General features: G+C 42.0%; 1 protein-coding gene across 1 annotated transcript in view; it reads left to right on the plus strand.

Moving 5' to 3' along the window:
* The window catches only part of LOC308084885 (lissencephaly-1 homolog A-like), a 71,031-nt gene extending 61,885 nt beyond the window's left edge, over positions 1–9,146 (plus strand). Inside the window, exons 7-11 of the mRNA XM_080427847.1 lie at positions 330–432; positions 1,366–1,594; positions 5,283–5,384; positions 6,457–6,613; positions 7,968–9,146. Of these exons, the coding sequence (XP_080283973.1) occupies positions 330–432; positions 1,366–1,594; positions 5,283–5,384; positions 6,457–6,613; positions 7,968–8,041 (665 nt within the window). The 3' untranslated portion in view covers positions 8,042–9,146. The remainder of the gene's footprint in view (positions 1–329; positions 433–1,365; positions 1,595–5,282; positions 5,385–6,456; positions 6,614–7,967) is intronic.
* Positions 9,147–14,816: the final 5,670 nt, after the last annotated feature.

Consider the following 14,816-nt stretch of genomic DNA (forward strand, 5'->3'; position numbering starts at 1 on the left):
GTATCCATATTCTAGACTAGATATCAATCATTTTGGATTGTTGTCTTTTCCTGGTTTGTGTATGTGTTTGTATATATGTAAGTGATGTAATTTTCTTACAGTTTCTAGGTGTTCTATTATTTGCCTTTACCCACTTGGTTATTTGGCGTTATTGAATATCTCACTTGTAAATATTTTGTGAAAAGCGTCAATGGTCAATCCCTCATAATATTGTCTCAACATCGATGTCGAGGTATTTTGATCAAACATGCTGTGATATTTGATTTTTGTCCGTATATCGCCCTGCCCTATGCAAAATTCTCATCGTCTTTTTGTTTTGTGTTTTCCAGGACATGACCACAATGTTTCATCTGTAGCCATCATGCCCAATGGAGATCACATAGTATCTGCCTCTAGGGACAAAACCATGAAAATGTGGGAGGTGGCCACAGGGTATGTATCCACCTTCCTGTCAAGCTTTATTCCAACCATTCTACGTGTTGTTTACAAGCAGTGGGATTATAATAAACTTTATTTGTATAGCACTTTTCAAAGGTTTACAAAGTGCTTCACATACATAAAAACAAACAAGAAATATAAAGGCAATTCAACGATGGAAATTAAAAACAAAGGAACAATACAAAAATAAGAAAAAATAAGAGTGAAAGTAGCTGTCCATCCCTTCTAGCTAAAAGCCATTATATAATGAGTTTTTAGAAGACTTTTAAAAGTGGACACTGAAGTGGCGTGTCTAATTTCTAGCGGTAGTTGGTTCCACAAATATAGAGCCCTAGCAGCGAATGCCCATCGCCTTCCGTCACAAGCCTTGTCCTGGGGGGGGGGGTCCAAGTAAAAAAAGTTATTATGACATGGATTAGAGTTTTCAGTCACCACGAGTCCACGACTGACCGTGTCTCAAGCCCTTTTATTTTAAGATCTATTAAAGAGTATTTTAATTGGTTAAATAAATTTGCATTAGAATACATGCTTCTGTACATATAGCATCTTCCATAAAACCCTAATGATCTCGCACATTTAATAACATTTAAGGTTAAAAAGTAATCTGTGATTACTTCAACCGGTTGGCTGTATGTATGTAGAACACCAGGAACATAACGTACATTAACACGATAACACAGAAACACCATCATTTTATATATTGTGCGATTTGTGCCAATTGTTTAGGAAACACAGCACTGGTGTGGGGTTAACGCTGTTTCACAAAATCGCAGATATGGACTTTACCTAAAAACATTTTCAATCGTGAGATCTTTATTTTATAAAATCTTTATTTTATTATTTATTTTTGCTTTAATGTCTGTATTATGTTATAATTGTTGCCTCAGTTCTGATGATGTTTTTCCATCTTTTCATCCCCACCATCAGCTACTGTGTGAAGACCTTCACAGGCCACAGGGAGTGGGTGCGCATGGTGCGGCCCAACCAGGACGGCACACTGCTGGCCAGCTGCTCCAATGACCAGACGGTGCGTGTGTGGGTGGTCGCCTCCAAAGACTGCAAAGCGGAGCTGCGGGAGCATGAGCACGTGGTGGAGTGCATCGCCTGGGCTCCCGAGAGCGCCCACCCTACCATCCTGGAGGCCACAGGCTCCGAGGTGTGTGTGTGTGTGTGTGTGTGTGTGTGTGTGTGTGCTGCTTGTCTCTCTCTCCAAGACATGAGAGCAAGCAAGGTGCTTTCCACCTGCTAGCTAAACATAGAAGTATAGAGGAGAATAAGACTTATGTTTAGACTGGCAGTCTAAATCTGATTTGTGCAGTGACAATTTTCACCCTCCCCACCCGGCTTCCCAAATTAAGCATTTCTCACGCTTATGTCATTAACGACATGGGTAATCAATGCACAGTAACCAGTGCAGACAGTGTGGAGAGAAACGCATCAGACAAAACAAACGGAACAGTGTGTGGAGAGAAACAAATCAGATTTGCCTGCAGTCTGAACAAAGCCTAAATGTGTGAAGTTGGATTGATGCCAGGCAGGCACTACATTTGGTGTTTCTCAGTCAACACACTGCCTGCCCACAAGTTTAGAATAATTTTTGTCATGAATATATTATAGACTAAAGTAAGTTAGAGACTTGATTCACAAGCAAATTTCAATTAACAGGCAGCATATGCCACAGTTTCATTCCCAATGATGCCAAACACATGTTCATGTACGTCCTTGAGTTATGCTGAATTCACGCCAACTATCACACCGATAATGGTCTTACTCTGCACGCTTTTTCTGCTAGACGGGATGTGTACAAAACGTCCTAAACATCCACGTCACCTCCTGTGTGTACTCCTAGTTCACACCTACTGTAGTTTATAATACCTCAGCGAGCTGGTTGCCACCTTGTCTCACGCGCAAAGTCTTTTTACTGGCTCTGCCTCCTGTCGAATCACCCCTCAAGAGAAATTTGACGTCTCCCCGGGACCCAAACTAGTGAAAATAGCAGATCTACAAGCTCACAACGCGTCTCACGACAAAAATGTAGAACGCGTGTTCCTGGTATACAAAAATAAAGGGTTACCATAAAAATGGGTCATCGACCCACAAATGGTTCCCGACCCACTGTTTGAGTTACTGCCATAGACAATGCATGGAACTACATGGTGTAAATCCAGCGTTAAAGCAGTACTAGGTGGCCCGTGGCCGACTGCCTATGTGCTAAATACGTTTTATAATGCCCATTGTTGGAAAAATGTCCGCTTTAAAGCCTTATTTATTCTTTGTAACACAACAGCGTAGTGCTCTGAAAATAGCCGATCTATTAGCTAACAACGTGTCGCAGATGGAGCATAAATTAGGCATAAGCAGTCTGACGATTTAATTACTTAGTCGAATAATTAATCGGTCATTTTGGTATTGGTCAACCAAGACTTTTTGTTAATTGATTAGTCTTTTTTTTATGCTTTTCTATTCTTTCATTCCATCAGTATATAGGCCAGTAGCCCAAATAGCCATTGTAAAGTTAACATCAGAATGTTCAGTTCTCAACCTCAACGTCTCCCCATGAATGTATGCAGCAAACTCAATGCTACACAGCTTGTCAATTAAAGGGGCATGAAACCCTAGGCTGATTTTGTAGTTTATGGTCGGGTTCAGTTCAAAGAAAACATGACACGCTAGTAAGCAACGCAGCTGCAGCTAATCAAATGAATAATGGGTGTGTTACGTTTAGGTGTGCCCCGAGCCATGGGGGGTACCAATGTGGACAGTATTGACACACCTAAAATCTAACACGCCCATTATGAATTTGATTAGCTGCACCTGCGTTGCTTGTTTGTTGCCATGTTTTTTGTTGTTGTTTTTTTTTCAATACCAAAAACCAGCATAGAACAGCCCTAGATTCATTTTCCTCCAAATGCCTATCCAGGTTAGTGAGGCCGTCTGCCGCAACCTAAAACGCACCTTCTACATCCAGACAAACTGTCAGACAGCCATGTGTCTGGATTAGACCGTGAAATGAACTGTGTGTGTGCGTGCGTGCGTGCGTGCGTGCACACACACACACACACACACACACACACACACACACACACACACACACACACACACACACACACACACACACACACACACACACACACACACACACACACCACCCTCTCGGTGGTGCAGCAGTGCCAAGGCCCAGGGTCAGCCCATAATCCCTCCACCCTCCCCTCTCCCTGTTGCCTTGTGATCAAGCGTATCCAATTGTAGCCTCATGTGATTAAAACAACATTTGTCCTCACAGTGAGAGCTCCACCAGCAGCCCTCTCTCCCCTGGTACAAAGAAACACTATGTCCTCCTGTTGCACTGAAGCTTCCCTTTCATCCTGTTATTCCTTATGCCTTTGAAGTAAAATAAATATATATATATATACACACATACTACTGTATGTCCTTGCTGTCGGGCAGAAATCTCAGAAATCTCATTTCATGTTTTTTTTTTTTCCTAACACATTAACGCTCTATTTTATACTTTGTAAGGACATACCTACAATAGGGACGCCCGGTTAAGTGTGTCTCTGGGCTTTATAAATATTGAACTAATGAAACGTATTAACGAGAGCTTGTGACTGAAATGATAACTACAATGGATCCAATGGAACACGATATATATGATTTCAAATTGTCAAGTAAAAAAGGATCGAAGTTGGTCTCAAGTTAAAACAAGCTCTTATCTTTTTGACCCGTAACACCAATATCACTGGGGCTTCTTTGAGGCATTTCTGACACTAATTATGTTGGAAGTATACCAGACTTACACACACATGCATGCATGCACGCTCACACACACACACACACACACACACACACACACACACACACACACACACACACACACACACACACACACACACACACACACACACACACACACACACACTGGTTCTCCCAATCTGTTCTTTGAACGTTCTGCCTGTGTGAAGATGACAAATTGACACTCGTCTAGCGGAGCAGGTTCAGGTCGAGTGAAGGCAGCATTTCTCCTGACATCAATTATGCTTTCACAGTTTGGAGACCAAAAGCAGCCGCACGTTAATCTTGACAGAAAAACCGTCCTGCCCTCAATAATTAAATGTGTCTGCCATCCTAACTGTTTGAACTTGTCCTCCCCTGATACATAACAGACACAAACTGTTAGGCATGTCAAGACTTTTTCGCTCCACTGTGCCTAATGCACACACCCACCCACCCAGCAGACAGGACCATGCTTTGATTGGTTAGCGCCCAAGAAGAAGAGACAACAAAAGTAATGCTCTGATGAGCTGTTTGTGTTTTATCTCAGGGCCTAATGGTACCTTGAGTAGAACAATGAGAAATAACATGTCACATTGCAGTACAGAAGTACTGTATTATGATTACCACTTCAAACACCCTATGCAATTGAACATCTGAAGTGCATCGGGAAAGAGTGTTATTCTAAGAATAATTGTTATCCAATTTGCTAAATACAAATACATTGTTTATCAAAGGAACATGAAACTAAATTAATTTGGTTTAGCAAGTACCTGTTAATGTCATTTTGTAGAACCCATTACACTGAATGTGGATTGTCTGACAAAAACACAATGCATGTTCAATAACTTAAGCATCACTGACTGTTATACTGTATGTATGTTATGAATCGAGGGGTTTAGTTTAGTCACTCACTCATACAGGTACAAGCAGCGACATGTTAGTGTGACATTTATATGTCAGGTAAAAATTGAAACATTTGTGGATACTGGATATGTAGGTTATCCTGCTTGGTCATGTAGGCTGAAGACTTATATTTATTAGTGTATTTTATTGTTTTTTTAACTTACCAGACCAAGAAGAGTGGCAAGCCTGGTCCCTTCCTCTTGTCTGGCTCCAGAGACAAAACCGTTAAGATGTGGGACGTCTCTACTGGAATGTGCATTATGACACTGGTAAGTATGCAAACATAGAGCTTCTACGTCAACTAGATGCCTATTTTAGCTGTACCGAGAGCTTAAATGGGGATGAAACCCTTTGTTTTCCACTTCAGGTAAAAATTTATAAAACTACAGCAGGGTAAAACATGGCAGGCTACATATGACTGATCTGTCTACCCTGTGATTTAAGCAACACAGCTGAAGCCACAGTTACATTAGGTGTGTCAATGTGCATTGACAATGTTGTCTATAGTTGGCACCAGGGCAGGAATTTCAGGGAGGCCACGGCCGTCGTTGCCGCCCCTCAGTTTGGCCTTGTGCCCCTCAAAAAAATGGCATGCCCTGAGGCCACAGTGGCCTTAATGCCCCAGCTGACACTACCACTTTCTCCTCTGTCTCTTTCTTGTCAATATGTAGACACCAGTGTCTCTTTCTTTCTGGTGTCTTTTGTTTCTGAATTCTGAGTCCCCATCTTTAAACCAATCCAGTAACTTTGATTGGTACAGGGCTGAGCATGGATCAAATTGTAAATACCGTCATTAATTTATTTCATTGCAGATAGCCTTAACCCTTAAATTCAATTGATTCTTTCAATGGACTAAAATCTTGTTTCATTTGATGGCCTTCCTGCACTGGTATTTGGCCTTTGTGCCCTAAAAAAATGGACAACATTCCAGGCCTGGTTGGCACATTGGCACCCTCTGGTGCAGCCGAGTTCCTAACGAGGCTGCCATGTTTTAACCTGCTGTAGTTTTTAACCTGGAACTGGAAAACAAACTACACATTCAACTTTTTAATTCATTAAGGCACGGGCAGCATGCACGGATGTGTTTCTTCAGTGCGTATACACGCTGAGGAAGGCCTGACGCCGAAACGCGTCCTTGCATGCTCCCATGCCTTAATGAATTAAAAAGTACCAGAAGGACTTTGGAGTGCTGCCTATTATTTCCTTATTATGAGTCTCTGTGAGCCGGGCACCCGGCAAATTGCATTTATATAGACTGAATGTGCTCGTTTTTGTTTCTACTTTGATTGTGAAATAAACTGTTGCCAATAGCCTTTACAATGTACCATCATGTATGCGTAGGTTGGCCATGACAACTGGGTGCGCGGGGTGATTGTCCATCCCGGAGGCAAGTTCATTGTGACCTGTGCAGACGACAAGACTCTACGGATCTGGGACTATAAGAATAAACGCTGCATGAAGACCCTGTGTGCCCACGAACACTTTGTTACCTCTCTGGGTAAGCAGTCCGGGCTGCAGCTAGACATTATCTTCTCAGCCATTACTCTATTTTTTTTAGGGTTTTAGTGTGCCTTTATAGGGTAGATGGACAGGGAAACAGGGAGAGCGAGATTGTGATAGACACGCAGTAAAGATGGTTGGGAACGGGACTGGAACCCGCGATCCACTGTCAGGCTGCATAGTTGCAGCTTTTTGTATAGATTATTGTATAATATACTAAATTGATTAGTCTGATTAGACATATTTTATACTGGTGCCAAAATTGCTATGGGACATGTTTCAAGGTTGTCGATCGAAAAAAAAAATTAAACTTTTTGAAAACATATTTTTTTATAATAATCAAAAATTTCCCCCAAAATCAATTATTTTATTCAAATTGATATTTTTTTAATAATAGAATAAATAGATTTGTTCAATTAAAGTGTCGCGCCCTTAGTAAATCAGCTCCTCCACCTGCCTGTGAAGGAGCAGACGGTCCTTATGGCTGGCAGACAGGTGGGGGGGGGGTATTCTTTGTTTAGCTGCTTGGTCTCCTGAGTTTCCCCCCTCAGGTAGATGTTATGATGGGTGCAGGGGTTATACCAAGCTGCTTCTGAATGCTTCAATATGTGTAGCGGGGGCGAGGCTGCGTTTCAATAGCAGCCCCGTTTCCATCAGTTTCCTGGGGGCTTAATGGAAGCTGGGGTCTAAGAGGTAGACAAACACTCCAGGATTCTCCCAGCCCCCCCCCCCCACACCCAGAAAAATAGAGATTTCTTTTTCCTTTTTTCCACCACATCAAGGTTTAGGAACTGTCCTCTGGAGCTTTCCTTGCCTCAAACAGAATGTTGCTGTAAGCTATTGATTGAATCCTGGAGCTGCTTAGGACAGGCAAAATACCTTTTGTTGTGGATTGACTCCCTTTGTGTACGATCCCATCTGTATCTACTATCAGTATATGGTCACATGTTTATCTAGTGTTCGTATATGATCTGTGTGTCTGGTATCAGTATTATGATTATGATATGATACGTGTATCTGTCGTTGCTGTCATAGTTTTTTTGTAAATTAACGCCCTACTTGATCATACTACAGCGTCACACAAAAGCATCAGAAGTAGCAGATCTACAAGCTCGAAACGCGGTGCGAAACGACGTGTTTTTAATTGGTTACAGGTTTTACATTTTAATCCTGAAAAGAGAGAGTTTTGGACATAATAAGGTTTTCAAGTATTGGGCTAAAAGAAATGCTTGATAAAAGATAATTAAATGTGATGTCAGATAGTTACGTTTGATTAACTGTGGCTTGACTATCATCTTCAGTTGAAGCTGTACCTCTTCCCTTGTAGTGATATTATTGTCTTGTTTCCTCAGATTTCCACAAGGCTGCTCCCTACGTGGTGACCGGGAGCGTAGATCAAAGTGTAAAAGTGTGGGAGTGCCGCTGATTTCGGACCCTGGGAAGATCATCGGACCACCATCCCGATTATACCTGATCCCTCCTCTGGACCTCGCCTCCCCCTCCCGACCCGCTCCGCTCCCCCCATCCATTCCACCCTCATCAAAACCCCGCCCATCAACCTTCTTTCATCTCCTCCTAGCGGCTGCACTCACCCCACCCCTCCCTACAATGGTTATTTACCCATTGCGCTCTCTGGTCCAATAACTATTGTTCCTTCTATGTAAATTATTCCTGGATGTAGATCGAGCTATTAAATGTTACACAACAAAAAAAGTATTCTTGCATGGTGAATCCAAAATTGTATACTGTAAATTTGCATAACGTTGTCTAGAAGTACCATAGGTTTAACAAAGGAGGGCTGGCCGTCTGTCTGTCACGCAGCCTTACCGACCGACCGACCGACCGACCGAAGGCAGACGTTTTTGACTGGGTGTGTAAAATGTTAGGGCACTAAAAAAAACATAATTTAAGAAATGACAGTGTCGTTCTTTTATGTGTAAGATTTATTTTTGTCTGTCTATTTTTTTATTTAGGATTTGTTTTCTCTCTTTTTTTTGTTTTGTTTTTGTTATCTCTTCACTGTCGTAGTCTGTCGGTGCCTATAGCTTGGTGAACTTTTGAGAGGAGAGGACAGTCAACGACAAAGGAAAACTTGTGTAATCCCTTAATGGATCTGTTGGGCTTTGTTATTGGAATAATCTGTAGCTTTGTAACATCACTTCTTGAGGTGTGCATACCATTTCTCTTCATGTGGAACTAGATAATATATTAATGGCTACATATACGAATGTTTCAAACTGTTGTGTTTGGACCTCCGGGGGTAAAAAAAAAATCGGCTTTGTACTCTTGTCATGGTAACACGCCCTATAAACGGAGCAGGAGACCGCTGATGGGCTTTAGATAGATTATCCTGTTTAATAAATTCCAGCTTTTGCATTCAGGTATCAAAAAGTTGAAATGTTTTTCCACTGGCTTTCTGGAGTGCTCATGCTAAGCAACGCTGCAGAGCCGCCCATCTCAGTTTAGCATGTAGGCTTAAATTCACTCCAAGCACGAGGTTGTCCCAAGTCCCAACCTCCGCTGCTGCCCGCCCGCCCCCCTAAATGTATGGCTGCCATGGCCGCCATCAGGCTTTGAGTAGCGCTGCCCGGGGCCTTGGAAGACTTCAGGGATTACTTAATCTCCCGTTAATCTCTAGCACTTGATAAGGACCTTAGGAGTGTCACTCCATTCATGAGATATTGCACTATGATGTCACACAAGTCTTGACAGACTTCCATTAGATTCTAACCCTCTCTCGCTCTCCTTAACTGATCGGTTTCCCGGCAGAGCTTTTATTAGGCTTCTGTGTTACAAACGGGAACTGACTGACAGCCGGCTGCTCAGTTTGTCCCACACGGCACTCCTGTTAGGCTGCGAACACAAAGGTTGGACGAGCCTTGGCCTTTTTGTTTTGAATTACACTTAAGTCGACGCATGACAAGGAGTCAAAGCGGCCCCCTGGGGTTGGGTTGTTTCTGGGATGTGCAAATCTCATTTCTGAGGGTGAAAAGGCTTCATGTACACATAAAGCAAAATGGTTCCAGGTAATGATATGAAATGGTTTTCTGAATGGTTTCAGGTAAACTACAAGTTATCAGATGTAAAGTGAAGCTTGTAGCTAAGGCAAGCGGCACATCTCTGTAATTGTCGCCCAAATAGGTGAACTCTATGGCAGTGGTTCTCAATGTGGGGTCTGTGGACCCCCAGGGGTCCTTGAGGAGGTTCCAGTGGGGTCCCCAGCAGATAGTTAGGAACCAAGTATAGAGCAGTGGTTCTCAAGTGTAATGCGGGCCGGGGACCACCAGGGGTCCTTGAGATGGTTCCAGGGGGTCCCCAACTAAATGACTGATCGTTGGGAAACAAAATGAACCCTACAGTTCAATTATGCTGGTCCGTGGCTTTAATGCCTAACAAAACTGGGGTCCTTAAAATAAAAAAAAGTGGGTTTGTGAACCACTGGTATAGAGTTTTAAGTGGTTCATGTAAAGAGCTTTTCAGAGGGAAACCGTTGCAGCAGCTCCCTTGCCACAGATGCTCCATGGCTCAGTTGTGGACGTGGTTATGTGCACAGGAGAATGCTTGAACCCAGTGGTGTGTTCTACCGTGTTACGATATAATTATATATAGTATGACGTGCAGAACTTTTGGAAAAAAAGCATAGCCCTCTACTAACCATTTCATCCATTGACCACGCGTGAGCGTAACCACAACCACGCACAGGGAATTTGTATGCCCTCCGAAAAAAACCTAGAACACACCACTGCTTGAACCCCACACTGACCAACACAAACAAAGCTGTTTTCTGATCTTGACTGAACAATAATCTACAAAATCTGTAGTATGACAATTTTGACAATGGCAAAATGGTTCTTATATCCGATCAGATATTCGAGAAAGCGACCATTCCGTTCGACTCGTGTAAACTTGCACATCCCTGCTTCCTCTGCATCTTTGCTCTTAATCCAGATGATCAAAGATGAGGAAGAAATGGTCATTTAATGCGTAACGCGGATAGCATTTTGATTGATTAGCTCATCTCATTCCATTGAGATTCTTTGATAATAAAGAATTCCACTGCTTAACTGATCTTATCTAGCTTCTTTGCCAAGTTTCCCCCCCCATACATACTGCCCTGTTCCTGTGTGTACTGGATGTTAGCCACCTGCTGCTATCAGCCTTTCTGCTAGTGTGAGTCTTAACCCATTCAGTCCGGGAACACATCTGTGTCATTTTAGATTTGAGCTATAACCATTATTTTACACTTTGCCTATTAAAAAATGGCAGATATACAAGCTCATAGCGCGGCAGATATACAAGCTACATGAGCTTGTATATCTGCTATTTTTGAATAGCAAAATAAATCTAAAATGACACGGATGCGTTCCCGGATGGAATGGGTTAAACGTGACACTGCATGTTTGACATGGACCAGAGCTGTCTGGTGGTTGATATGTTCATATTTGGACTACAATAGAACTTAGGGATGCAACAGTTAATTGAACTAATCGCTGTAATCGATTAGTTAAAAACATGTATCAATAATCGGAAATGTTTATAAAGATGTGCGATTAATAATTGATCCCTATATTGGGCATGCCATTATAGGTGAAAAGTTAAAAAAAAAGCAGCAGATCTACAAGCTCACAATGTGTTGTGTTGTAAAATGGTAAATGGTGCATTTATATAGTGCCTTTTATCCAAGGTGCTTTACAATTCAACCGTTCACACAAACATTCACACACCGACGGCGGAGGAAACGATGCAAGGCACCAACCTGCTCATCGAGGGCAATTAGGGGTTCAGTGTTTGGCTCAAGGACACTTCGACACTAACTCTGGGGGGGGAGATCCTGGGATCGAACTGGGAACCTTCCGGTTCACCACGTGACCGCTCTACCTCCTGAGTCACTGCCGCCCCCGTTGTGAGCTCCTAGATCTGCTGTTTTCGAGTATTCAATTAATCGAAAAGTTTATCGATAGAATAATGGCTATGGGAAGAATGGATAAGTAGAACCATCTTTCTCCAGTGTCTTTCTCCGCTGCAGGGGTCTCATTAGTTCAGGGGTCTTCAACGTTTTTCAGGCCAAGGACCATCCTAATTGAGAGAGATGAAACAGGGACCCCCACGACATATTGTATAAAATTGAGTTGCAAACGTTTTCATAGATTTCACAGATTTTCACTTCATAGACAGCACTGTGATCAGTGTATGTTGGATTCATGTGTATTTTCAGACGTTTAACCACTTAAACCATCAATGCTAAGTAAACTTGACCTGTCACTCTGTACTTGGTCTGCTCTTTTTTTCCCCTCTACACCAAATCTCTTTGCCAAAAATAGCAGATCTACAAGCTTGTAGATCTGCAATTTTTGGCTAAAGTTCTCCTCAGAATAGGGATGCTAGGGTTCAAGTGGTTAATGTAAAAAAAACATCCTATCACACAAAGATTTGGCGGCCCTCCCTGCAGTAACTCTGATTGAGGATCCCCTAGGGGTCCCGGACCCCTGTTGAAGACCCCTGCATTAGTTGATGGCCAAATGCTGATTGATCCAATTGAGTATGTTGTTGGTGAAAGAGAAACTGTTTTCAAGTAGGCAACTTATGTGTCTACAAGCAGTGGTTCTCAACCTGCGGGCCGGGGTCCACTGGTGGGATACTGCCAAGTGGGCCTCTAGATAAATTGGCAAAACACTTAAAACGATTTAAATGATAATATAACATTAGTATTAAAAGGGTTAATCTAATGTACATAATGTACATAAGTTCATAAATCAGGTTTCTTTAAAAAAACTTAAATTTTGTTTTCAATGTTATACCGATGAATAGTAAAATAACAACACGATTGATTGATCATTAAAATAGTACTCTGAAAATGCCCACCCATCTGGCCAATGCGGCATCCGACAGGCTGCCGTGTTAAGTGGTCAGATGGGTGGGCCCTGATCAAGTGGGCCCTGATTCGAGAAAAGGTTGAGAACCACTGGGTCTACAGTACATGCATTGTATACTGTACCAGTTGGTATTGTTATGAATTATTATCAATTGGTTGTTTTAAAGAAAACCAGACAGACTCCCTACCAGACGGGTCAGACATGTCTGCTGTTCTGTTACTGTATGTGGTTGTAGAGAGATTGGTTTTGTTTGTGATGTTTATATGATGGAGGTCTGATCTAGGGATGATTTCGCCTCCTTCCTCTGTAAAATGCGATGGGATTGTGGCAGACTAGGATCTTCCACCCCCCCCCCCCCTTTCAGGGAATACCACTTTTGTCTCCTTTAAAGGGGCCGAGTTATACTTTGTCGTATGAAGGTGTCGTGCAGCGGAGCATAAATTAGGCCTCAGTGTCCCCATGCAAAGGGTCTGTTTTTTTTTCTCCACAAGCAGCTTTCTCTACAGATAAATACTTCAGGATGGAAAATATTACTATTTAATTTTACTAATACTATTATTATTCTCTATGCTGTTCCATTGTAGTGGGATTTGACACGGTCATGGAATTGAGAAGCTGTTAAATGTTTTTTTTAGCTAAAGCCAAAAACAAGTTCTTAGTACAATTTGGTTTATCTCTTGACAATTCAGTCTCCTTGGTGTCTTATTGGTCTTGTTGCAAACTAGACAAAATGAACAGGCTCTTGAAAATGACGCTATACTCCCCTTTGGAATAAGCTGACTAGAGGATTTACTTTATGAAATGCAAATTCAAAACCAGGCCAAAAAAATAAAAAATAAAAAGAATAATATATAAGTTTTGACACTTATTGAAAATACAGTTTACCCTCCTTGGTTTTTAGATCAAGGAGGGTGATATAATCAACTGTCTGGGGTGATAATGTGTTGTGTATTTTAACAGTCATGGAGAATGAGCCTTGGCTGATGGTTTTGAATAATAATTATAATAATAATAATTATGCCCTTTTTAAGAAGGAACGTTTGCCATTCACAGGTCCCAAGCAATCCCTTTGCTTCACATACAGGCTGGTGTGTGACGGGGGTCTGTGGGTCCCTGGCTGCACCAGCCTGACATCCAGCTGTCTGCTATAGCCTGCCTTGTGAATAGTTGCAGGGCTTCACACACTTCACAATTGCTCACAGGCCCTCATTGGAAACAAGCCTGCAAGGACTTTCATGAACGTCCTGTTAAAAGGAATTATCCTTATCCTTACAAGCTCTCCAACAGGACCTTTTGTTTTTTGTTTTGCTTCCATGGTCTCAACTCTTCACACTGCAAAATTGTTAACAATATATCTGGATGTCATTATTGTTTGCGACATAATAAAAAGAAGGAGAAAAAAAAAGTGCACAACTTGTCATACTGTTGTTCATTTTGTGAGCTCTGTTTTGTGTGTTAGAGCAGTGATGCTCAACCTTTTTGATGTCAAGGACCCCCAAATTCACCATTTTATACACATTCTTCTGCCACTCTAATCTACAAACTTTTGTTAAGACATGATTTGGTCAGGGCGCTTGGGTCTATGGGTTCTAATGTGCATCCAGCTTTGTCCAGCGTCTTATACGAACACAATTGGCCCGTGTTCGGGGGAGGGAAGCCGGGCGTGGAGGGTGATAATTGTCATTGCACATATTCCTATGGGCTGGGGTGGAACCTGTCAGCAGGGAGTGTTGGGGGGCGGGAGGAGTAGGATGAAGGCTCTACGTCCTCCCGGTGGGGGCTCCTCACTGGCAGGTGAGCCAGCATACAACAGCAGTGCAGTGACAAGACACAAAAATGTGTGTGGGGAGGAATTAATTGTCATGACAAGTAAATTGGGGAGAAAGGGAGGTAAAAGCAAAAGAAAACCCACAAAAAAACAAAACAAAGACATGATTTGGTCTGAAATTATCTGTCAATTTGATCCAGAATTCATTTACTGTCTTAGTACTGCATACATAGAGATAACAGTGAAACTCTGATCAAAATTACTTACTCCCTCAAGGACCCACTGTGTTAGAGCTTTTAAGCAATGGCGATGATTGTATAACAGTGTAATAACCTGTTTTGAACATGACAGCGATGATACATTTGTATTCATAGTTTCAGGCTCAAATTAAACCTGCCAAGAGAAAGATACGTATATATATATATATATATATATATATCGAAACTATATAAAAACTATATAAAAATACAGAAATGTACAATTAGTTTGGTTGCCATGGGCGACCAATAGAATGATGCGTCATTACGTTTTTGGCGCAACGGAGTGACGCCACGAGCAAT

The sequence above is a fragment of the Gymnoscopelus braueri genome (genome assembly GCF_963280865.1).
Source record: "Gymnoscopelus braueri genome assembly, chromosome: 5".
Lineage (NCBI taxonomy): Eukaryota > Metazoa > Chordata > Actinopteri > Myctophiformes > Myctophidae > Gymnoscopelus > Gymnoscopelus braueri.